Raw genomic sequence first — 25,343 nt, forward strand, 5'->3', positions numbered from 1 at the left:
TTGGAAAGGCACACTGCTGAGCTCTTTGAAAGACCATGGTTTTGTCTAAACTCCAAATGAACAACACACATAAGGGCTTGAAACAAACAACTATGTCACTGTCACAAGCTTTCCTCTAAAAAACCCAATCCTTTTATGGAAAATGGGTGTGCAAACATATGCACAAAATCCTATTTAAGCAATATTCCTAAACAACAAATGGACAGTTTTGCCATACTCAAAGGAAAAATCACAGTACTTAAAAAAAGAAGGAAAAAAGTTGCAGAATGCACATCCTTGTTCTTCTCAGTAAGTATTACCTTTGAGCTCTGCTTTGGTGCCTGGCTTTGCACTTTGACAGGCTATGCATTTTGTGGCTTCTGCTTTGTTTTGGACCAAGCAGGCCTCACATTCCCAACTTCCTTCAGGCATCTTGAATTTGTCTAAATCCGGAAAACCTCCAGAAGAAGCAGAAAATGCAGAAACACTGCTACTGGTCACAGGCACTGAACTCCCTGAGAAAGGAGAAGATAGTTAACGATCCTGCTTAAATCATACACAAAACTTTTAAGAAAAGCTCACTAAATTGCAAAGCACACAAATGTAACAGTAAAAAACCATCAAGCTACAAGCTGATTTGAGTCAAACACAATCTGAGAATGTAAACAATAGACACACCTGGATTCTTCTTTATAATCTACATATGAATTCAGGAACAAATTGAACCAGTGACATTTAAACAGCAACTACAGTTCATAAAATACAGCAACTCAGCCTATTTCAGATGTGAATTACAGGTGCTGTACTGAACTAGAATTACTAGAAGAATTCCTGGTGACACCAGTTACCAGTAGTCAAACTTAGCATCACTCAAGTTAATAATTACTGTCAAGTGACGCAAGTGTGAGAATTTACTAGAATGATTCATCAGCAAGTCACAAGGACAGGACACATTCAAACTATATAGTAACAAAAGAAAAAAAGGAACTGAAAGCTTCCAAACCCACAAGTCTGTGTTCACCACACAAGCTACACTGCCTTCAACAGCAGTAGAAACCTACTGCTGCTGAGGTGTGAAATCCAACACTTGCCCTCTGACTTTTCTACCCTGTAAAGGAAAAAATGGCACTTGATGGTGCACCCCGAGAGCAAACTTCAGCTTCACAAGTGTCAGGAGTGAAGCAGACATCCCAAAGGCACAAAAGCATCACGTAATTGCATTCTTCACCTACAACGAACCACTGAGGGTGGCACTCAAGACAGAGACACAAGGTAATTTCTCAAATTCAAAGCAGTAACGTTTCCTAGACAGGAATGGCTCTTTTCCACAGCACATCCAGTGAATTTATGTCCTCCCATTTTACCTGCTTCACTCGTCCCCTTTACAAACATAATGTAACTTTGAAATTTTGAACATATGGTTTTGTTTTAGCACAAGACAACTAGCTAAAGACTACACTGACTTGGAATCTGGCTTCATACCCCTGCTCAATTCCACACAAATGCTAATTGAAGACATTTTAACACATGTTGTGCAAATACTGCTTCTACCTATGTTTTGAAAGAGGAAAACAAAACCCCAACAAATCCAGTAGTTTTTAGCTCCTTGCAAAGAGTGCACATTTTCCCCCAATAAAAATGAGTCAATTGGTTTTATGTTAATCAAGGCATCCATTTTAGTCATCTTTCCTAACTAGCCATAAAGCAGGGTATATTTGCTTCAGTTCAGATCTGCACTAACACATTTGACAATCAGTTCAACTCATGTGACAGGCTGGAATCTGGGCTGAGACCTCCAAAGTGCCTGCAACCATTCCTGCAGAGAGCCACTAATCCATCCTGCCTGGCATACAGCCATGCTGCTCAAAATATTTTTTTATGTGCAACATATTTTATTCTTTAAAAAACGCACATAGACTAAGACTGAAACAACAGAGAAGAAAAGAACAAACCTGGTTTCTCAGACTGACAAGCTACACATTTGCTGTCTTCTGCCTTATTTTGTAAAAGGCACACTGAACAGTTCCAAGAGCCTTTTGGCTGTTTAAATTTGTCTCCAAACCCCAGAGTGACTGTTGTGCCAGTGCTGCTGGAGGTGGATGTCACTGTCACCGAGTTTTCTGTGACAACTGGCATTGTCAGAGCAGGCATCACTCCTGTTCCAGGCTTTGGTGTCTCACATGCTATACATTTTGTAGCTTCAGGTTTGTTCTGGACCAGACAGGTATCACAATCCCATGTGTTGGGTGCCGGTTTAAACTTGTCTTCAAAACCCAGTGGAGCCGCTGCAGGGATTGCTGTCTTGGAGGAGACACACGGACTCACACTGATGGTCTGCTTCGTACTCTCGACAGTGGACACTTTAGCAGCTTCACATGTTACACATTTGCCATCTGTGGTTTTGTTCTGCAGACACGGGTCATTTGTGTCAGACTGCCAAAACGAGGACGCTTGTTTAGAGGCGTCTTTACCTGCAGAAAAACTACTTATTGCGGGCCTTGTATAGACCACTGTGCTCGTAACAGGCTGTGCAGATGAAGAGGAGGGTGATTTCCCAGACACAAAGCCTAGTTTAAAAAAAACAAAAAGGAGAGGTCTTACTGATGAAGCTGTACCCTGGCTACATGGAAGTTACTTACAATACTAGACAGCACAAATGTAAACCTAGCGTCAATGGTTACAACCATACATTCCAACTAACTGCAAGAGGAAGTCCACGGAAATCATATCTAAAGGGATGAAATTTCATATGCCGAGCTGGGACACGACAGAACACTTATTTAAAGCTTGATTTAACTCTTCACGTCCAAGGAAGTCTTAAATACAAATCTCATTTGTATCTGCCACTACAGTGGTAGATACAAGTATAAACAAACAGTTTATACTTGAAAGCTGAATGCTTTCAAGTATAAACTGAAAGCTGATGATCTGTCACCAACTGGAAACAATCCAATTTCATTTTAAGACACCATGCCCAATCAAATCAAATTTCTAAAGCTATTTCTGCCATAGTAGATGACTCACATTTACTTAGTAGCTGTATAGCAGTTGGTTCTTGGAGCAGCAATCCACACAGTATTACCCCACAAATACTGAGTAATAATTAAGCAATAAAAATTAAGACAAACACACAATTTTTTTTCCTATAAACTTTGTTCAAAATGCACTGGGCACAGGCCAACTCTTATTTAAAGGTGCAAACTTTTCAGAAAACAAGAACCACCAATATGGAAACACTGACAAAAATGCTATAGCAACACATTTTAAATATTAGCACAGTTTAAGTGTAAAGCTAAAATACAGAGTTTCTCTTTTTATTGTTATTATTAGTGTTGCTTTGGGATTGTTTTTTCATATTAGAAGTGAAATCTTCGAACAGTGTGGATTTAGAACCTGATTCTGTTAAACTGCTAAAGAAAACTAATGCCACTTCACCCACAGGTCTTTCCTTAGACAAAACACACAGTGTATTTTGTCTCACTTAGCTCTTCCCAACAGAAAAATAGGCACTGTCTTAAGTTGCACACAGATTTCATAGTAAGTCCTGCTGTATCTCAAAGCTTATGGGAAGGATCAAGTTCAATTCAGTCCTTTTTTCCTAAAACAAAAAACATCATCTACACACACTTTACTCAACTACACTTTTTACTCAACAGTTGAAAATAATCACAATTACTTGAAAACCTTTTTTTTTTAAAGTGAGACAGCCCACTGCTACTTAAAATTTACATCTGAACCCATAGTCATTTAAGGTCAAAAGATATGCAACTTCTGAAACACCTTTAGGAATGAAATTATATTTACCATTCTTAATTTCTGGAGATGGTGAAGGTGAGAGAGGAATGTGTGTAATGCATTTTACAAACATTTCCTTTCCTATCACATACATTTTATTTATTTAAACAAAACACTTATTCTTTGACTAACTCTTTTTACACTAATTCAAAGTTTGAATTACAACCTAGTTTGTAAAGGAGAAGCAGCGCATCTGGTTTGGAGCTGCAGTTTTCCCATCAGCAATGAAAGCCCCTTATAACAGAAGGGGGCATGAAGCATAAGATACAGCATTTAATTCTGTGTTTACTGCTGACACTGCCTTAACGGTGACAAATTGTCTGGGGGTTTTTTTGGTTGCCATTGTGCTGGGGTTTTTAAAAATCAATGCAGCTATATGCAAGTGTATTCCCTGCAAAATATTTTTTTAAAGAGTTCATTATCTCACCAGGGCTGTTTAGAATGTCTAACACACTTCCTTGCTTTAAGAACTTAGCAGGTTTGCAGAACCCATCATGTTCTTCTTCTTCTTCCTTCTTATTGCTGGTGCTGTTTACAGTGGCACTACCTTTAAAAATAAAACAAAACCCACCTCTTACAAAGAAATCCACTTAGAATACATTCATGTTTGCTAGAAACAAGAATTTCCACGCTTCATTCTTCTTAAATAAGAAGCTTCAAAATTTAACCTTATTTACAAGAGTTTATAGTTATAATCTGATTAAAAGCAGACCTGTCACTGAAAGAACACACTTTGCCTGGAATTTGTAACAAGCTTAGAAACGACAGATTAACTATCTAACATTAGAAAAAAAAAAAAAAAAGAGAGAGAATTAGCACTCTGTTTGAAATGCTAGAATTTTTGTTACCTGGACTAAGGATGGATGTCACTGGTGTATCAGTGGATCCAGAAAGCTCCGATGACTTTACAACAGGAACACTAAATGTAAACTTAATTTGCTATAAAAAAAGAGAGGTTTTTTTTAGATTCTAAGAAATTTTAATCAAGCTTCACACACAAATAATAATCTGAAACCCAGTCTTCAGACTTTTGGTGGGTGCAGGATGAAAAATTACAAATCAGAAACCTATATATTTGTTTGCCACCTTACCAGGGCCAATTCTGCTTTACTGTTCCACAGTATTCTACTAAAGCCTTGAGAAAACGTTGGGATTTATTTTACTTACAGACAAGGGAGGTAGCACTTCCACCTCAGTAGATTTCACAATTGGAGATGAAAATACAAATGCAGGACTGCCAACATTACTTGCTGGTTGTACCTGTATTTTCAAAAGAATTAAGGTTTGTACCCAAGAGAAAAACATCCCAATGAAACAACAGCAGCTACGTGAATTCACTATCTAACACATATTCTGCAGTGAAGTTGGGAAATCTGATGTTTGATATTTCTGATCCACAGCTAAGAGTTCTAAGAGAAAGCTTGCAAGTGAGTGTGTAAGATAGAAGCCATATCAAAATATGTCATCCTCCCCACCCCCTGGATCTGAATAAAACCCTGTTTAATTCAACAGGTTAAAACTCAGGTTAGTTAGCTTCACGAGCACCACAGAAAAAGTTAACATACAGCAAGAAGGATGTATACTCACCCTGAACAAGTATTCACAGTATACAGCGAAAGATTTACCTTGTTCATCACTGCTTTTGAAACAATGCTGGGTGATGAGGAGACAGCACTACTGGCAGGGAAACTGAAGTTGAATGTTGGCAGCGATGCAGTACTGATGGGCAGGGGTACTTCAGGTAGCTTTTCTTGCTCCATCTCCTAAGTGCAAATTTTAATTTTTGTTAGTTTGATTTTTTCTTTAAAGAAGCTGAAAAATCTTAATTTTTCACTTTCTTTAGAGAAGTTTTAGATTTTAATCTTTCTCTTTCGATAAAAAGTTGTAAATTTCAGTTTTTCTTTTTCAGTAGACCTACTACCATCCTATCCTGTCCCCCCATTAGCTTCTTAACAAAAATTAAATGTAACAAATAGACCTACAGACAAAGCATGTTTTCAAAAGGAATCCTAACCTTCCACTTAAGTCTGCCACATCATTTTTATTTATGGCAGGCAAGTTTCTATGTGATACTATATCCACCACCTCTCCAGTAAGAGTACTGAAAGTAAGCTCAAAATTGTTACCTGAATCAGAAGAGAGTGAGTGCAGATAAGATTTGTTTTTGGTTTTGTCCTTCAGTTAAAGATCTAGAAAGACATAACCATTCTAGGATTCTATTATTCCCTTAACTCTTTAATTAAGAGCACAACTCCATGGCAAGTAAGAAAGTGTTCCTCTTGCAAAATGAGGTAGGACAGCTGACAAAGTCTCTGAAGTCACTTGAACTTAGAAAAACATAGTATTTTAGGAAGGATGTATGTTCCTTTGAGTACCAAAACCCCTGAACCAAACCAAAGCACAGAAAGTCAAAAATGAAACCCTGACGAGTGACATACAGGATCATACTCTGGTACATCTAGTCAGTATCATGTATCAGGATGCAAATTTAAAATTCAGAAATCAGTGTACCTTAGAAACTTCTGCTCTTACCCTTGTCTTTTAAACCCTTTGATTACCAAGATTATATTGGATAGAGTTTAACTGGGAATAGCCAATCTCTTCAGGATTTGAACACTAGTATCAATGTCTACTCAGAAGTGACCAAGCAGAGATGCACTTTGCTACTACAGACATTTAATGTACCTCACAGATTATGTATTTCAGAGATCTGATATTGAGACCATTTCTGTTACATTCTCCAGTATTTACTACTTCTTCATTCTGCATCAGCCAGAAGACTGAATTAACCTCTTTAGATTTAAGATCCAGTAGTAGGCAGCTTATGTAACACTCAGGCAGAAAACGAATCCTTGGGACAATAAGGACTATCATTGCATTAAATGGAGTTTCCCCATTAAAACAACAAAAAAAATCCCTTTCACAAGGAGTTTGATCAAGTGCCAACAATTGTGAATGATTATTAGCAAACATGCAAAACACTGTCTTCTGCCTCAGGCTCTTGGCCCTTACCTTTCTACATGACTTACATATAAAAAAAAAACCAAAATAAAAACCCCCTTTTTTTTGATACTTTGCACTTCATTCCTTTCTAAAACTTCTACAAACCTCTACCTAATTTATTCATTCAACAACTACTAAGAAATTTTATCGCATGAAGAATATCCAAGAAAATACAATGAAAGATTTTAAAAATATAAAACCAAAGTTGAAGCACTTATACAGATAACTGAACTGGAGCCTGCTCTGAAACCCACAGCCAAACACCCACAAAACTGAAATGGCATTACTGTAAAATACTAAGAGGCAATGAAGCTACTTATCTCAGTAATCACAGTGAGATCAATTAACCTGAGGGACCCTTACCAGTTGCTGGTTTTGTGCAGGTCTTGATGCACAGTATCGCTCCCTTTCCCTTCTCATCTTGCCACAGGCACTATCCATCCTTCCTCCTGAAGACAGGCCGTTGGATGCAGGAGTATCAAGTTTGGGGTAGCTCAAATTGCTGGCACAGAACAAAAATACATAGATTGAGGAAGGGGATTAAAAAGAAAGAAAAAAGAAAAGGAGAAAACCTCCAAAATTTATCAAGTAACTGTTTCAAGCTATTATAGCCACTATTAATTCTAGAACTGTCGTGTGCTAATTAGAATCAGAAAAAACTATCCCACAAGTTCCTAAATGCTGGTAAATAGCTGGTGTTCAAAACAGCACAAGATGAATAAGAGCAGCAGTGACAATAACATACATAAAAAACAACATCCATAAATGAGTAATGACTAAGCCAGAAGACCTGAAATAGAAGAACTGATTTAGATTGTTATTTCTAATGTTTGCTTTTAATAGTCCAGACAGTGGAAATTTTGACTGCCAGTTCTCTGATTCTGTGATGAACATGTATCTCTGAAGGGACATAAAAGAATAACTAAAAATATACGAGCATGGGCGGGCGTGTGCGTGCGCGTGTGCCCACAGGAAATGCTGCCAACAGCTCTTATGGATTTGAGAGGCTTAAACTTGTGTGGCAAGAAAATATGACAGAAGCTGCATAAGCAGCTCTGGCTTTCCTGAGGCCATCAGCAGAAGAGGTGTTTGGGTGTGCCAACATTCCAGAAGTCTATTTAGACATGAATACAGATCCCTTTTGTAAGGCATACAAAGGCATTTCTCTGTTCATTACAAAAACCTAGATCTAAACCAGAAAGACTCCCTAATCCAAGTGGGATTAAAACAAAAAACAAAAGAAAAACCTCAAAACAAACAAATGTGTACTTCCCCACGCACACAAACCCCCCCACTCAACAACGAGAAATCAAACTAAACCAAAGCCACATCCCAAAATAGAAGTGAACTAAGGAATAATAACAATAAAAAGTAGCATGGCATTATGATAAGTATCCTTGAAAAGAATTACTATATCAAGTTTATCCTGCAGCCAATCAGTCCGTCATTACAAAAGTACATTGGATGACACTGGAAGGTACCAGGTCAAGTGTCTAGAGGACTGAGGAAAAGAATTGGTCTAAACCTCTCAGATAGTTGCAAACATCTGCTCAGCACTGTAACCACTGACAGGAAACCAGATCCTTAAGGCCATATGCTCAAACTTTTCTGTAATCCAAAGTGACAATCAATTTGAATTATGAAATAAAATTTCATGTCAAAATAAACCTTTACTCAGACAATTACAGCATGTCTATGATAGTCCATATTCCTCTCTTCTGTTAACACTTGTCAGTTTCTAAGGGGCAAAGACAGTTCTGTCTTCAAGCAAGTCAGTCCAATCTACAGTTCTGACGCGGGTTTAAAAACTAAACAGCCTTTGTTAGACTGAACAGAGATGTACCAAAGTATTGCAGTTTAGTTGCAGGAAGAGACTCTGGCCCTTACTAGTTTGTATTCCTTCTCCACAGCATGACAATCAATAGAGATTGGCTTTATGAAAGAGTTAAAATAAAAGGACCATCTAGTATTAAGTCAAAAGCAGAAACACAGCAGTAGAACTTGTGGAACAAATGAAAAGCAGTATCAGTTTCCTGGATCTCCCTTCTACATGGAAAAAGGAATTGCACCAAAGAAAACTTAGAACAGTTTGAATACCCACAATTAAAACCTAACACCTGTTAGCACCCCTGCCAAAACCAAAGATGGTTCCTGTAAAGCCAAACTATTAGACTGTAAAACAAAGGGTCGGCTTTGGGGTTTTTTCCAAGCCAAAGAATGCCCAAGGCAATGTAAGAATTGCTTGGAAGAAGAACACAGAGCCAACACATTAGGAGATTCCCTAATACTGTTATCTGAAAAGTTTGAATCTTAAAAAAAAAAAAAAAAGGGTATCTTCTGAGCACACAGTGCCTTAATTCACCCAAAAGATTAGTTCCCCAGAAGGGAGAGTCATCAATATTATCTCATGTCATTCTATTCTGAGCAAGCAGCATAATGCAAGACAATCTCCTCAAGAAGAAATACAATTATTAACTCTCCCGGATTTTTTTTTTTCAGAGACAAGCTGGCATTTGTCTTCAGATGACTCTAAAGGGCTTCTGTTTTTCATGCAAACTCACAGAGCAGACAAGTGCCTTTGTAAGGAAGATTAAAAAAACCAATCCTTCTTTAGGTTTTTGTATGAATAAATAAATAAATAATGAGAACAAACAGTTTCCCAAACAAACAAAACCAACACCACAAAAAACCCTAAAAATTGAATTTACTCCTGAAATGTAAGACACTTCACATTATAAAGAATTTTTCAGAAAGAGATTCCTGGGACACAAAGCCTACAGACACCAAGTAATTATTTAATTACCTTAAACTAGCAGCTGCTCCCCGAATGAACACCAAGTTACACAAGTAGTTAAACTCTCTCACAATACAATTTTTTTTCACTTTTTCTGTTCCCTTTTACTGAGAACTGTTCCTGCTCCTCCAAAAGAAAGCAAGCATGTAGAGTGTACTGACAAAAGGGGGGGGGGGGCCTTTCTTCTTTCAAGTGTTTTAAATTAATAGATTTGCCATACCTTTCAGATGATTTTACAGGCTTTTCTGCAGGAAAACTCTCCTCCATCATATCCTGCAAAATAAGTTTTATTTATTTCAAGATTTATCTGAATATATTTATAAACAAAACACAAAGAGAAGACAACCAAACACACATTTTGTGCTGTTTTGGTTATTTTATTTATACCACTAAATATACCTCATCTGCTTAAGCTTGTTCCCTAACTACCCTGACTATCCACCTAATCTTCAGCCCATATATTTAATACCTGGTCATTTTTACATACAGAATAATACTGAAACCATGGGTGATTTTTTCCCTGAAAGAGATACCAGTATTGTTTTAAGGAAAGTTTATCAAGGACTCCATCGACACCAAAGTGATCAGAATGGGCAATTAAAAAAGCAATCTGAATTGGTAATTGCTAGAAATCTCGCAGTTCACCTGAAACATTTTATACACAACATCAGCATGTTCCATCAGCTTTCTGAACAGCAGCATATGTAAAGGAAATTTGTGTTTCTGTATTTTAATATTCTTTCACTGTGAAAACCCTGGCACAACAGCACACCACCACATTCTGAAAATAAGCACCAGCCACTTAGTATGCCAAAGATACAATTATACTCATAAAACTTCTCAACAGCTCTTTCACAATGCTTCCCACTGTCTTAATGCTTACCTAAAGTATACTATGGGTGCTCTTGCAAAAAAGAGCACTTTAGTAGACTGGTTAGACACATTCCAATTTTGCAAGAAGCAGGCAAATTACGACATGAAAATTTGCTTACTTGATGGTCTGTATCTACCCTTTGGTGAATTTTTCTGGAATTAGTAGCTGATTTCAGAGATGGTTTAAAATACGTGATCCGACTCCCTGTCAGGGAGATTGGCTTTGGTGTCACAAGTTTCTGGACAGGAGGATGTTGCGAATCCACCTTTGAAAGGGAAGCAGCAATCAATTTATCCTTGCACCCACCCAACTTACCACAGCATTGACTGATGATAGAAGTTACAGAACTATAAACCTCCCACCAGTCTCAGCACCCAGTGAAAACTATGTGGAAGTGTTGAAAACATTTAGCTTGCAGAAGATTACCAGAAAATCAGTTATAAAACCCAAAGAGCTATAGGAATAGTCAAAGTCTGACTGAATGTTGTGTCAAACTTTGGCAGCTACTTCACAGACAAGATAAACTATAAGCAGAATAACTCATGTTGCAATAATATGCTCCCATCCTTTCTACTCCTCTGCCCTCACCGTGATTTTTTTATTGACTTAATCCATTGATTTAATATTGAAACTCTTAAGCAGAGTTAAACCAGGTTCTGGGTTTCTTTTTTTTCTACATTTTTTTCCTTTGAAGTCACACTTTAAAAAAAAAATTGTGAAATATTTTTAAAGAAATCGTCTCAATACATGTTCCAGCATTTTAGATTTGCATTTGATGCTCTTAAAAGCACCGGTCTGACTTTTCTTGTCAAAGCTTTTTTACAGACAAAGGCAAATTATTAAACAGAAAGCACTATACATTCTGCAAAATTGGCTTAAGTGAATAGAGAAAGAAGGAAGACCCAAAAAGGCCCCATGATATATCAAATAACCTGTAGCCTTCGTGATAGGAAGAGTGGGACTTAGGATGTACCTAGTATTTAAATTAGTATCAACAGATGGTTGTGCCCCAACCCAGGTGCAGAACCGCATGACCTTCACATGGGCCCACTTCTTCTAGAGCTTGTCCTGGTCCTTCGGGATGGAATCCCTCAGATGTGTCAACTGCACTGCTCAGTTTGGTGTCACCTGCAAACTTGCTGAGGGTGCACTCAGTCCCGCAATCTCAATGATGACAATCTGGCATTTGGATTTGTTAAATTTCATCCCACTGATGACTGCCCAGTGCTCCACTCTACCTCTCTGCAAGGACTCTTGTCCCTCAAGAGAGTCAGCAGCCCCTCCCTGTTTCATACCATCAGCAAACCCGCTAAGGGGGCATTCAGTTTGTGCTTCCAGATCACTGAGAGGTATTTTGAACAGCACTGGCCCTAGAACTGATCCTGAGGAACACCACTGGTGGCTGGTCACCAGCCAGATGTAGCTAAATTCACTGCAACCTTTTGCATCCTCCTGTTCAACCAGCTTAACCCAGACCTGGAAAACTTGCCCAGGACGCAAGAGGGACAGTACCAAAAGCCACACAAAAATCTAGGAAACTACATCTGCCACCTTATCTTCACACACCTGGCCAATGACATTATTGCAAAAGGGTACCAAACTAGTGAAACAGGTAGGTACAACAAGAAGAAAAAGGAACACTGTTACACGTTCATTACATAAAGAGTTATTCTGTCTGTAGATCCTCAAAATAAGAAAAATACCACAAAAAAAAAAAACCCACACCAAAACACACCTGTAAAACTTCTGCCTGAGTACCCAAGTGTCCTGTCAACCATTTGTTCACTTTAGCAGGAAAACACACAACCCTCCTCTGGGCACATACAATCCTGTCCTCTCTTTTCATCAAGGGCTACCCTTTCTCCCTGCCAAATTTTATGAATTCTAGCATTATGAGTAGACAATTTCTCTATTTTGACCCAGTGACAGCTGTATGCAACATTCACTTTCTGACCAATGCCAGGGTCTATGCTGCAAATCTGGTAGATCTTTTTAAACCACACATCACAGGTGTGGTTCTGCATTTTAATGCAGAATCCATATCAACTTTGTTTTTAATTACTGGGATAATATTTAAGAGGTGGTAAAAAACTTACATGTTCTACTTTTCAACATTCTTGTAATTCATCATCTGGCCAAAGATAGTACAGAAGATCTGAGATGTTTATAAACTCCTGAGCGACTGCAGAATTTATTGTACTTCTAACCAAGCCAATAGCATAGAAACGTTTAAAAACATTCTGTCCACATGCTCATTACAACAGCAGACTAAAAGTTTGCACTGAAGAAAAACCATTTTTCTTCCTTTGGTTGTTGGAGTTAGAAGTAACCTTTTGTAGTTTCACAATTTAATAAATATAATACTCCAACATTTTTTAAACAAAACCAAGGAAATAATGATTTACCACAGAAACAATTTTGCGCTACTTACAAATAGGAATTTAGGAGCATAAATTTACAGAAGTAACAAAATTTAACGACTGTCCCAATTTTCTCCTTGCCTTGAGCAGTAATAAAAAATGGAAGTATTTATTTTTTGCTTAAAATAAACATGGAAATCTGCACAAGATCTGAACAATCAATTGATATTTTTCTATTCCTTGTTATTTCTGCAAGAGAAAGCTTTCTGAAACAAGAATGTTAACATGCAACTTAACCCCAAGTTGCAGGCCAAGATAAAACCACTTCGTGTGTTCTAGCGACATTGTTCTTGATGCATCAGCACAACACCACAAAAAGATAGTAATGTTCACAGTCCTTCATCTAGTGTGGACTGAAAAGACATTTTTACCAATTTCCACACAGCCAAGGCAGCTATAACTCACACTGAATTCAAGTGTGTGTTGTCATTGAGGTTTGTGATATTTCTTCTAAGAGCTGTAAAGCAGAGAAAGTTACCTACCACAGCTTAACATGTTACTGGCTCTTACCTGCTTTTGTCTGGATTGGAAGCTAGTCACATTCAGCACACTCCTGTCCACAGGCTAACAGGAGAAAAAAGGGCCAAAATTAGAGGATGTTTTTTCCCCTATAAGAGGGTTCCATCCAACAAAAACAAAGGGGGTTTGTGATCAACTTACAGAAGACAGCGGACTAGAAACAGAAGATGGAATCCTTTTAGCATCCTGTTGAAAAAACAGGTGCAATAAATTAAAGTGGACATGACATCAAGTAACATCTTCATCCTATACTGGCACATTCACTGTGTTTTTCAAACACATGGAAAAAAACATTAAAAGGAGCACCACTTACCGCCAAAGGGCTTGACATCTTCTCCAATGTCTGCAAGATGCGCCGTGCTGTGGAACTTGTCACGCCATAGGACTGCACGTTTGCTTGCTTAGCTTTCATTTGTCTTTTTATCGGTGGCTGAAAAATTAGCATTGCCAATGTTACGATGGTGCATTCTGAGTTACACACGTGTGCATTTTATGCCCTACGGCTCCACTGGTGACACAACCAATACTCTCATAATGACAGAGAAAAATGCACTCAACTCAGCATTCAGGGCATGAAGAAGAAAAATATACTCCACTGACTTTACAGAAATTTAAGTGGGGCCCCGTATATCTTGCACACGGGACACAGCAACAAAAGAAATCCTTAAATGTAAAAGGCCACAAAATGAAGACACTGGGCTCATAGGGTCTCTGAAGCAGTGATTAGGAAAACAGAAATTAAGCCAAAGCTTGCGCTGCAGAAAGTACTTTCAGTAGCAAAACGGATCTCGCAGTTTCACGATGGCGTAAGCATGGCATCTTAAGCCAGAGTATTAAATCGTCATCATGAATTTCTAGTTCTACTTCTCTTGTTTTCTCCCTTCCCCCAAGACTGCAGCTGACTGCAGATATTGTCTGTTTAGAAAGATAAAGATCTGATTTGAACTGTAACAGATCTAAAATAATGCACTGAAGAAGTCAATATTGTACCACATGACTGAACATAATTTTAAAAAACCTCATTGTGACCATTTTTTTAAAAAAAACATGTTACACCTCTTATGTAACCACGTCATGCTTCCTACATGACATGAAGACAGGAAGCAGATCACACAACACACAGAACACAGAAGTGAGACTCACTGAATGCAGCAACAAACAAGCTTGTCTCTCCTTTAAAAGCCTAAAATTTGCTTCCTCTTTCCAATATAATCCAGAATTTTTGTAAAAAATAAAATTAGCTGGCCCAAGAGGACTTCTAGCTTACAGAAATTTTAAATGTTCTTAATTTGACTCAACATCAAGTCAGGAAAACCCTGAATCAGGAAATTGAGACCCCTTGTTCCACGGTAGAAACAGACTGCCAAAATAGTTCCAGCAAACTTATCTTCAGTTCCTTGAAGTTCCTTTTGACTTTTTAGTTTTTTAACAAAGGGCATTCTCATTTAAACAAATTAGAACCAAATCAGATTTTACTGACTTGCTTTTAGATTCAACTCTAGCTACTCAGAGCAGTGTCAGGATTTTTAATTTGCTGGTTCATTTTAGACCACAAAGAATACAAGCAGCTCTTCTCATGAGCCATCTGAACGACAGTAAAATAGAGAGCACCATTTTGTTTATTGTGATATGTAGCATGTAGGACTGCATGCCTCCCTCTCAGTAATAGAACTGCAAAGGATGAGCAAATTTGCTTTTTCTATACTACTATATTAAAAATGCACGGTACGTTCATAGTTTTGAGTGCTTGTATAAGATCTACAGGCAAGTATCAGGGAGGCAACTTTTGCTGCTATTAACAAAGTTTTCAAAGTTATGCCATCATTGTAATTATTTACATGCTATTTTACCGTAATACAGTCAGAGGCAGACCATGGCAGAAAATGGAAATTTCTGGAAGGCATAACAGAGGAAATCCCTAATACAAGAAACTGTCCAGCAAGTAAGACGCTACTGTCATTCTCATACCTTACGATAAGCATTTCTACATAAAGCGTTACACAAGAATTGAAACAAAAATTGTAGGCTGAGTGGGCAAGATAGGAACTGTTGCCACATTTTTCAAGTTAAGTTCCCAGCTCAGAGCTTTTTTGGCCAAGCTCCCCATTCTGTATTTCAGTTAAGTTTTCCCTCACACTGCACTACTGTTCTCTTACCTGGTAAGCAGAAATCTGCACTTTTGTCTGTCTCGCTGCTGCAGCTGCACCACCATAAGAGGTCTTTCCTGGGTAAAATGGAGAATCCCCAAGCTGTCGTGTCTTAAAGACAGAAGTGTTTCCAAGTGACTATAGAAAGGTATTACGGTAAGTGGTTAGTAAAATGGCTACACATTCAACTTGACAAAAATCAATACTGTGCAGTACTTACAGGAGAGGGAGATCCAAAAGCAGACAAATTAAATGCAGGTTTTTTAGAGCTAGATGCAGGATGCTGTGAGAGGGAATGAGATCTTTCAGCCTCTGGGGACCAGAGCAGTGGTGCTGAAGTATTTTTTGAAACTGTGATATCTGCCAAAATGACAAATGCCATATGTAAATGCCTTGTGTACAAAGAGAAATTTGGTATCAAACATCACAAAAACTCCAGAGTTCTCCACAAAACCATCTCACAAAATGAAAAGGTCCCTTAACACTGGTTTCTCTGGCACTCTAACCTTCAGAGCTCTTCAAACAGATTAATTTCACATATGGTATGAAACCTAAGTACCAATTATGAACCTAAAATCTGTTCACAGAACTGCGAATATATGACCTTTCAGTTATCTTTCAAAAGCTTTCACAAGTTAATAGCACATTTCCAATACAACAAAAATTTTTTTTCTTCTTTCATGATAAAATAAAGGAACTGCATAAACACTGGTGCATCTCTAATGATACCAAGTTTTTCCTATGTTGGTAGAGGGGGGAAACCAGCATAGGACAGAACTGACCAGGTCTTAAACCTGAAAAATTACCCGAAGGCTGAATTAACACTGTTAACCACCTGTTTTCTGTATGTCTTATGGAGACGTGCCAGAAAGTTCTAGCAAACTCAGGTTATATTGCTACACGCTGGAAACACCTACTCTGAATCGTCAAACTATGGTCTCCAGAGAAGTGTTTGAGCATGCCTCCATCCCCATTTATATGGGAAACTAGAAAAATTTGCAAACTTGCTCTTTTGCCCTTTCCCAGTGAGACACCTAGGTCACATTCTACATAAATACAACGTCTTGGGGGTTTTCTTCCTTAAAAATGGTGTACATTCTTTACTGAATTTGGCAAAAAACAAATTATGCCCTCTACCAAAAACAGGGAAAAAAAAAAAAAAAAAAAGGCAGCCCAAACTTGCTCAATCAGAATAACTGCTTTATTGACTCCTGGTGAAAAAAAAAAATTGAGAATATCTTGTGTTTTTGTTTTTCAACTGTATTTACTCATATTTAGCCAGCTGTGAGATATTCTGAATCAATCCTCCTAGGCAACCAACCCAGCTATCAAGCTACAGGAAGTCATTGTCATCTCCTATTATTCCTATTCAAGATCTACAGATAATCAAGCTAAAATTGTATTTATCAGCACTGACTCTTTAGAATATAACATACTCATAAATGTATTCCAAGAATGGTTATATTTAAAAGGTGACAGGATTATATACTTCTAAAATACCAAAAATTAAATTTAATTCTAACATCTAGAGCTGACATTCTCCTACTTTATTTACTAAGGCAATGTGGAATATTAAAGAACACAAAGTACTCCATGTTATCAAACAAATCAAAGAGAGAACATAAAAGTTACCTTTATCAGATGCTCTAGAGGAGAAGCCACTGGTTGTTGAGATGTTATCGTCATCATGCTGAGAGGTAGAATCTTTTATTTCCTTTACGAGGGACAGCCCAGGACTGCCGATGCCAAGCGTGGAAGATGTGGAGGGCTGACAATGTGGGACTGTAGAATCCAACACGGTGCAGTTCAAATGGCTCCGGTGAAGGGAGGGCCTTGTTAATACATCCGAGAAGTTGAGTGCAGACCTGCTCGTGGATGGTTCTGAACAAGAACAGCGAGACAATCAGCTTCACTACAGACAAGCTCACAGAAGCCAAAACCTGTTTTCTATCGACAGCCATGCTTATTGCCAAGTTCTATGCACAAAAATAGAGAAGCCGAATTTAACTTCCTCACCCAGATACGGTTTCATCTGTCTGATTACAACAGCAACACTGCTTGCAATACCAAGCATTAATGTCGCATTAAGAAATACTTAAGGATGAGATTTTTCTGAATTCCATCAAAATCTGACTCTGCACTCAAGCGCTTAAACTGTGTCTTTCACTAAATCAAACATCTATAAATTCCTCCTCCTTCAGATAATGCTTACAATAAACTGTCCAAAACTTGAGATTACGTTGACAAGTTACGGACAGTTTTCATCATCTTGTAAAAAAGATAGTGTTAGTCTGAATATGTAACATAAAAATATGTATTTGCTAAGATTTTTGGGGGTTTATTTGTTCTGGTGCCATCATCCTCCCTTCCAAATTCTATGAATTCCAATTCATATCAGGTCATGCTATAGAAAAATTATCTCCTATCCATTGGTTTTTGAGATTTTGGCACAAAGGAAAAGTAAGCAACGTGGCCTCAGCTGTAAGACAGGCATTTTTTCCTCATGAGAAGTGTTTGTAAGCACTGCCAGTGTCCTGCAAGAGGTGGTCTCACAGCTCCAGCCTGCCACATGAACAGAATAGCAATTAATGACCATCTTGCCTGATACCCATATGTCTATAGTCCCTCCCATGATTTCTGGGTATGAACATAATTTTGAGACACTATCGTCCTGACATCTGCACTGAAGCTTGAACTAGCTACTTCAATCTTCATAAGCACTGCACTGCTAGTAATTAATTCTCCAAAGCACTGGTAGATTTGTAATACTGTCTTTTTTGAGATGAAAGAAAGTGTTATCAGACCAAAGGCTGGCCAAGCAAAGGAACACAGGCTCTTGCACATTGGTAACTCAGAGCCAAAGAAACAGGCTTTCTAAAATAAAAATACCAGTAACAATAAAAAAAAATATTATGAACTATAGCTAGAAAGATTAACTACAACGTCCACAAACTGCAACACAAGCTACTGAAGGTTCTAGTAGGTCCCATCTGCTCCTGATTTCTTGGAGCTAGAAAGCTTGCTGTGCAGCTGTTCTCACTGAAAGGTCCTTTCACACAATTCTTCAAGAAAGCAAACACATGTTACTCATCCATGAAAACCTTCTCTATTCCTCTAAACAAACTTATGCTCAAGCTACAGCTACACAGAGAGCAGTAAAGCTCCTTATTTACAATTAGATAACATTGGTGAGAAAGGTATTTCCTCATTCTGCCAACAACAGAAGCAGCTGACTGTCCACACAGATGGTTATGTGCATGTGCTCAGACAAAATTTCTCACCTAATTACAAACTGAGTTGCCAAAACTGCTAATTTAAGAGAAACTCAAATGAGCATACACAAATCTACAGAGTACTACAGAAACAGTGAGAAGCATAGATATAAAGCACAGATTAATTTTAATATGATAGAAGAGTTGTAAACTTCTTTGCCAAGGATCCAAATACTTTTCAAAGATCCCAAGCTAGTAATGCCACATAATGTTGCAAAATATTTCAAAAATAATAATGTCATAACCAAAGTTCCCCAGATCTCCACTAAACTAACAAGGAAATTTAATAAATTGATTGAAGAAGCCCAAAGGAAAAGAAAAAAAAAATCAAGACACACGAAGGAATTCTCCTCTGGCATTCTAGCATCTGGTCTTTTCTTTTGAGGGCAACAAAACAAATTAATGTTTCTACTACCTTAAGCAATTAGATAAACTTTCGTCCCAGATCCTTTAAAAAGAAAATGTAACCCAACACACTCGCAGATGAATGCTAGCAATATTTTGCACTTGGCTACTTGACTGCCTGAAGTTAACTCATGACTTCCAAGGGCTCTAAGTGAACTTCCAGTATGTTTAAACTTTGAAGCTAAGGTAGTTCTAAAAGTGAGTTACTAAGGTTTTTTCCTTTGTTTTTCCTATGTGTGGGGTTATTTTGGGTTGGGATTTTCAGCAGGTTGGTCATTTTGGTTTGGTTGTTGCAGGGTTTTTTGTTTGCTTTTTTTCTGTCCAAACGCTCCTTCCAGCCTCCCCTAGAAACGTAGATTCAAAACTAGAAATCTGTGAATAAATACAGATGGTCAGAATACTACATGATATTTCACATACCTTCTAAATTAATTCTTGCTGATTCAGGCGTGACTCTCCCATCAATTACCATGGCATCTTCATTTGCATAATCGTGGTGATAGTTTACTGGATTCTCTTCCTCACTTGCAGATTCATTCATATCTACACATTTATCTTCCCTTTTATTGAAATACTTCTGCAACCATGCTGGTACCATGTTCTTCACTGATTCGGTCACTCTGCTAAGGAGCCCCAGCTTGAAAGAAAAATATATGAGCACAGTCAGCAGCATACTCTGGGATGCAACCTTGCACAGACCTCAAAGACAGACATTAGATAGTAATATTCAGATGAGTAAGATAAGAAGGTGGCGGATCCTTCATAAAGAATTCCTATACTTCTGGAACATGCATGACAAAAATACCCTTAACATTGATTTACTACTAACCCATCAGTTTCTGCACTTCCCAGTGACCTTGGCAAAACTTCTACATCCTGAAACTACAGCTGAAGTTCACTAAAGGTTTGTCAAGTCACAAGGTCATAAAGAAATTAAATTTCTAAATAACTCCTGATGTACAACTCCTGATGTTTAGAGGACTTTTCCTTCTAACACCTTCACTTGAAAAACCATCAACCCAGAAGCTCAGCAATTATCTACAGCAATAGTGATGAGCAGTAATAGCTACTAAAATCAGTGAACTTAAGTATTTATTTTTCTAATGCTGAACTGCAGGAACAATGCTCTCCAAAACCCCCATTATTATGCTCTGAATAGTGAAGGGATCCTGAAAGGGTCTTGGAAGAAACAGCTACAGTTGAACAACAGACTCCTCACTACAGGACTTTGAATAGATTCAATTTGATAAAATTTCATTTCATGGTATGTTAAAATTTTGTATCTACAAACCTTAATATTTGGCAGCTACTGAATACATAAAAGCCATTTCCATTTTGACATTTACCAATTATTTGTAATGATTACATTCTAGTCAGAAATATTTTTTTAACATTTTGTTTTAGGCAGTCGCTTGTTCCCCATCACATCCTCAAATTTCAACACGCCTTCTTGTCAAATCTCAACCCCGTGCAGCAGAGTGCTTGCAACATGGAGCTGCCCCTCTTACACTGACTGCAGCCACAGAACCAGCTGCTAACCTCTGCAGGCTGAGGAAAGTGCTGAAGCTACCTCCACAATTTCAACACTTTGGAAACTGAAAAGCAACAAGAGCATAAAAAAGATTTTTGATGAACTTTACTGCCAGTTGCTAACATATGCATCAAGGTACTTTCTTATTCTTCTGGGTTTAGGCAAAAACATTTTCTAAAAATTATTATTCATATGTAGAAAATTGAGAATATTCTTTGAACATGTAGTAGTTAGTCTAGTAAACAACTGTGAAACAAGAACCCTGTTGTATTCAACTTTCTTTAAAACTTCAGCACACATGGAAGAAGAAGCCCATATCTGTCATTCATATCTTTCATACACTGTAACACAAACACCAACTTACAGGACACCCTTGAATCTGGAGTTAGGATAGGGGCTGGCAAAGAGGAGAAAAGGAAGGCAGGAAACAAAAGTCTTTTCACAGAAAGAAACTCATCTTAATTTACAATTTGACATTTTTCATAATGATCTGTAATTTAATCTTTTACTTGCACAAAGACAGAATATCTATCCTGGGACAGTTAAACTAGACAGAGTACAGCATACTAAACGCATCTATCACAATTACCACACTAAGACGCACACTAATATGCCATGCTTAGGGTGCTGCTGCTCTTCTACATAAACACTAAGCCTCAGCTTCTCAACAACAAAAACCGTGCAACACCAGAGCTCACAAGCATGGCATCAACAAAGAGGCAGTCTGTACTCTGTTCCCAGCCCCTCATTTTCACCTTTACTTGTGACACACTGTCCCCCTTCAGGGGAGTATTTTGCTGCTATGAAAAAAAGCGTATCAGGAACTCAGAGGAGTCAAAATTTGCCAAAATAACCAAATGGTCAGGACACAAACTGCATCCAAGACAATTGCTCTTTCCAAAAAGCTAGGCATTACTATATTCAGTATTGCTAGAGAACCTCTCCATTACAGAGTAAGACATTACTGGTCATAAAACAGGTGCCAGTATGATCCTCTTGCTGAGGAAATCCTACCAGGACTGAAAGCTACCTGAGACTCAAGATGGAAGAAGCCATAGGTATCCAGAAGAGTAAACACCCAATCATTAGTAATCCTAATGAGTAACTGGAGAATGTAGCTAGACTAGTAATTAACTAAGATGACATTTTACCATCCATATCTGACACCAGACTGGTTTGACCCTTTTGTCAAGGCTGCAAATGGCAGCCTTGCCATTCTCCACATAATCAGCATTCCAAGCTGGGTAACACAGGGTAACTTCCCAAACCTACCCATGACCTGGAACTCAGCACAGCTGTACTGCATCAAGTACTAGTGGCCTGCTCCATCTGGCTTAGGCACAGTGACAGACAAGAAGCATAGTTTTATACTCCACAATAATGCTGGCTTAGTGACAAAGCAGGAGAAGGCAAATACATGTAAAGGCACCTATATTTTCTGTCAGCAGAATACATTAAAAGCACTGTGAAAGAACTATGCAGGCACTATGAATGAGCCAGCATCAAAAACAGATCCCATTAAAAAAAACCCTTCCCCCTAGATATATTCCACATTCCCCAGGTATGCCTATTCAAATACACATAGACGACCAAAAAAAAAAAAAATTCCTTTCATCATCTCTTATCTGCCCATCAGAGCTAAAAGCTAATCAATAAAGCTCTGTGGTTGGATTCCTGATCAAGTCACAGTTAAGATACCACTGACCAACTACACATTTGAACATGCATACTGTTTATTCCTGTCAGAACAATTCATGCCTTACACTGTCTTCAAAGCTGGCATTTTAATCTTACCCTAACTTGCAGTCTTCTTATACTTCAACTTCAGCACATGCATTTGAACACCCTTTCCCCCTCTCTCTCTACACATGCAAACAAGCCAACCCTGCCAGCAGTAGAGCACTCCCCCTCTACCACTTCTGTGTCACCAGCTCTGCACTTTGTCCATCCCATCTCCTCAGAGAGGAATCACTAATCCTTCTAGAAGGCTGACAAAGATAGTACACATCTCATTGATGCCAACAGCTCTTCAGATATGAAATACAAAAGACACAGCAATAGACAACTCTAGCAGGCTTATTCTCCAGCAAACTGCTCAGATCCTGATCTTCTCATGCCACAAATATGAACCAGCCTCTTCAAGAACACCTTCATTCACTACAGCTACTCTGAACACGCTACTGCACAAAAACTGTTCTAGTTCCCAGTCTCAGGTTGGGAGCAGAGGACGTGGCGCCGGCACACGCAGTCTGATGCTCATAACTTCTCATTTCTACAGGCCACACAGGTACCAAACTTAGTATCACAGAAGGGCAGAAGACTCAGAGGGGCAATCCCAACTGTGTGACTGATGTGTTTTATTCAGTGAACATGTTTTACTCCTCAACTGACTAATTTCAGAGGTTTGAATTGCTGTCAGTATCAACTGCTATCACCTCAAATACACTCATCCAAAAAAATATCAGCAGGAAAGCTGAACAAAATGAAAATCCACCAGAAAGACCCGGTAGCCTATGAATAGGTATTTATAACAGTTTTTTTAAAATCTGTGCATCATCTCAAGTGTCTGCAGCTCTGCTAGGTCTATCTAAGTCTATGTATACAAACATCATAGCAACAGTAACTACAGTAACAGCTACTCCAAGGCATATTGGCTTGACATCATGGAATCACTGAACTATTAAGGCTGGAAAAGACCTCTTAGATCATTGTGTCCAACTGTGACCCAAGAGTCTAAACCCTCCTTGTTTGGGCAGAAACACTCATTACTGAATTTCAAGCCCTGCTCCTTAGGTCCCAAGACTCATCTGAAGGGCCCAGAGCATTATTCTGAAGGCTCCAAGTCTGATTTGGAAGGCCCAAACCCTCACTTGTAGAATTCAAAGTCTTCTTTATAGAGCACAAAGGCACACCTCCAGGCCCAAACCCTAGCTTCCAAAGCCTCCTCTTTAGGATTCAGCCTTTTATATAATGGGCTCAAAGTCTTCCTCTATGCCTCCAAAAACCCATTTCTAGGGAGCAGAGCCTCAGTTCAAGGTATTGAAGCATCATTTGAGGGCACAAAATCCAAGAAAATCTAACCTCAGGGTTCAAACCCTCCTACTCACCTGCAAAAGCCCATTTCCAGAGGCCAAAGCCCTGTGCAGAAGACTCAAATTCTTCCTTGGAGCGTCCAAAGCCCTCTTCTCATAAGGTCATGGAATAATTAAGGTTTGATGATCCTTTAGGATCATCAAGTCCAACTGTTAATTCAGCACTACCATCATGTTCACCATTAAACCACATCCTCAAGTGCCAGCTCCAACTGCCCTTCTCTGGACACGCTCTAGCCCCTCTGTGTCTTCCTTGTAGAGAGTGGCCCAAACCTGAACACAGGATTCCAGGTGTGGAGTACCTCACCAGTGCAGAGTACAGGGGGGGGCAATCACTGCCCTGGTCCTCCTGACCACACTGTTGCTGATAGAGGCCAGGATGCCACCGGCCTTCCTGGCCATCTGGGCACAGCTGTCTGCTGTTCAGACACTGCTGACCAGCACCACCTTTTCTGCCACGCAGCTTTCCAGCCAACCTTACCCCAGCCAGTAGCACTGCAGGGGGTTGTTGTGACCCAAATTCCGGACTTGGCATTTTGTCTTACTGAACCTCACCCAAGTGGCCTCAGCCCATCTACCCAGCCTTCCCAGACACCTGCCTAGAACTTTCCTGTCCTCCAGCTGATCAACAGTCCTGCCCAACTTGGTGTCATCTGCAAAGTGGCTTAGGGAGCAATCGATCCCCTTGTCCAGGTCATTGATGAAGATGTTAAAAAGGACTGGCCCCAATATTGAGCCCTGGCGAACACCATTTGTCACTGGTCACCAGCTGGATGTAACCCCATTCACCACCACATTCTGGGCCTGGCCATCCACACACTTTTTTTACTCGGCAAAGATCACATCCATTCACACCACGGGAAGCCAAGAAAATGCCATGGGAAATAGTGTCAAAGGCTTTATTAAATTCTAGGTAGATGACATCCAACATCAAGAGCCTTTCCCTCATCCACTAAGTGGGTAACTCTATCACAGGAGATTGGTCAAGCAGGATCTACCTTCATAAACCCACACTGGCTGCAACACTAAGCAAAAGATATGTAGAGAGAAGTTAACAAACTGGTGTCATAATTTACTGCTTTAAAAGACCATTTCTCCAAAGGATTTATATGAAGAAAGAAAGAAAAATCAGTAGTTTGTGGTCACAGTTTGAATTCCAAACTTAAAAGCAGGCAATAGCTGGCCAAAATATATTTCTTGGCCAAAAATATTTACAGAATAGGACAGTTGTTCCAGCTTGTAAGGGTCTTTCACATAGCATAGTGAGGAAAGTAATGGCAGAAGCACTCAGCAGTGACACATTACTAGAAAACATCCGTTTTGTAACTGAGTTGATTTCAGTCCAGGAGATTTAAGTATGAAAAAACTGTATGAAAATTATTAACAGTCATACACTTACAGAAATTTGTCAGAGAGGGAAAATACATAACTGGACACAAGAGCTGATTTCCACTCCACTGTACTCACGCCTCTGAAAAGCATCAAATTCTTACCTCTCAGAGACTTCCTTAC

General features: G+C 38.8%; 1 protein-coding gene across 5 annotated transcripts in view; it reads right to left on the reverse strand.

Annotated features, from left to right (window-relative positions):
* NUP153 (nucleoporin 153) overlaps positions 1-25,343 on the reverse strand; it is a 43,677-nt gene that overhangs the window by 7,827 nt on the left and 10,507 nt on the right. For 2 of the 5 annotated variants that reach the window (XM_041413229.1, XM_041413227.1), the window contains 16 exons: positions 19,629-19,845; positions 17,164-17,412; positions 15,752-15,891; positions 15,541-15,669; positions 13,698-13,814; positions 13,526-13,570; positions 13,376-13,429; positions 10,564-10,710; positions 9,792-9,844; positions 7,141-7,279; positions 5,400-5,537; positions 4,942-5,034; positions 4,623-4,713; positions 4,202-4,321; positions 1,932-2,546; positions 300-494 (listed from right to left, as the gene is read on the reverse strand). In XM_041413229.1, the coding sequence (XP_041269163.1) occupies positions 300-494; positions 1,932-2,546; positions 4,202-4,321; positions 4,623-4,713; positions 4,942-5,034; positions 5,400-5,537; positions 7,141-7,279; positions 9,792-9,844; positions 10,564-10,710; positions 13,376-13,429; positions 13,526-13,570; positions 13,698-13,814; positions 15,541-15,669; positions 15,752-15,891; positions 17,164-17,412; positions 19,629-19,845 (2,542 nt within the window). The remainder of the gene's footprint in view (positions 1-299; positions 495-1,931; positions 2,547-4,201; positions 4,322-4,622; positions 4,714-4,941; positions 5,035-5,399; positions 5,538-7,140; positions 7,280-9,791; positions 9,845-10,563; positions 10,711-13,375; positions 13,430-13,525; positions 13,571-13,697; positions 13,815-15,540; positions 15,670-15,751; positions 15,892-17,163; positions 17,413-19,628; positions 19,846-25,343) is intronic. The other 3 variants (XM_041413226.1, XM_041413225.1, XM_041413228.1) reach the window with 3 other exon arrangements.

This window comes from Onychostruthus taczanowskii, unplaced genomic scaffold (genome assembly GCF_017590055.1).
Source record: "Onychostruthus taczanowskii isolate IOZ18803 unplaced genomic scaffold, ASM1759005v1 scaffold40, whole genome shotgun sequence".
NCBI lineage: Eukaryota > Metazoa > Chordata > Aves > Passeriformes > Passeridae > Onychostruthus > Onychostruthus taczanowskii.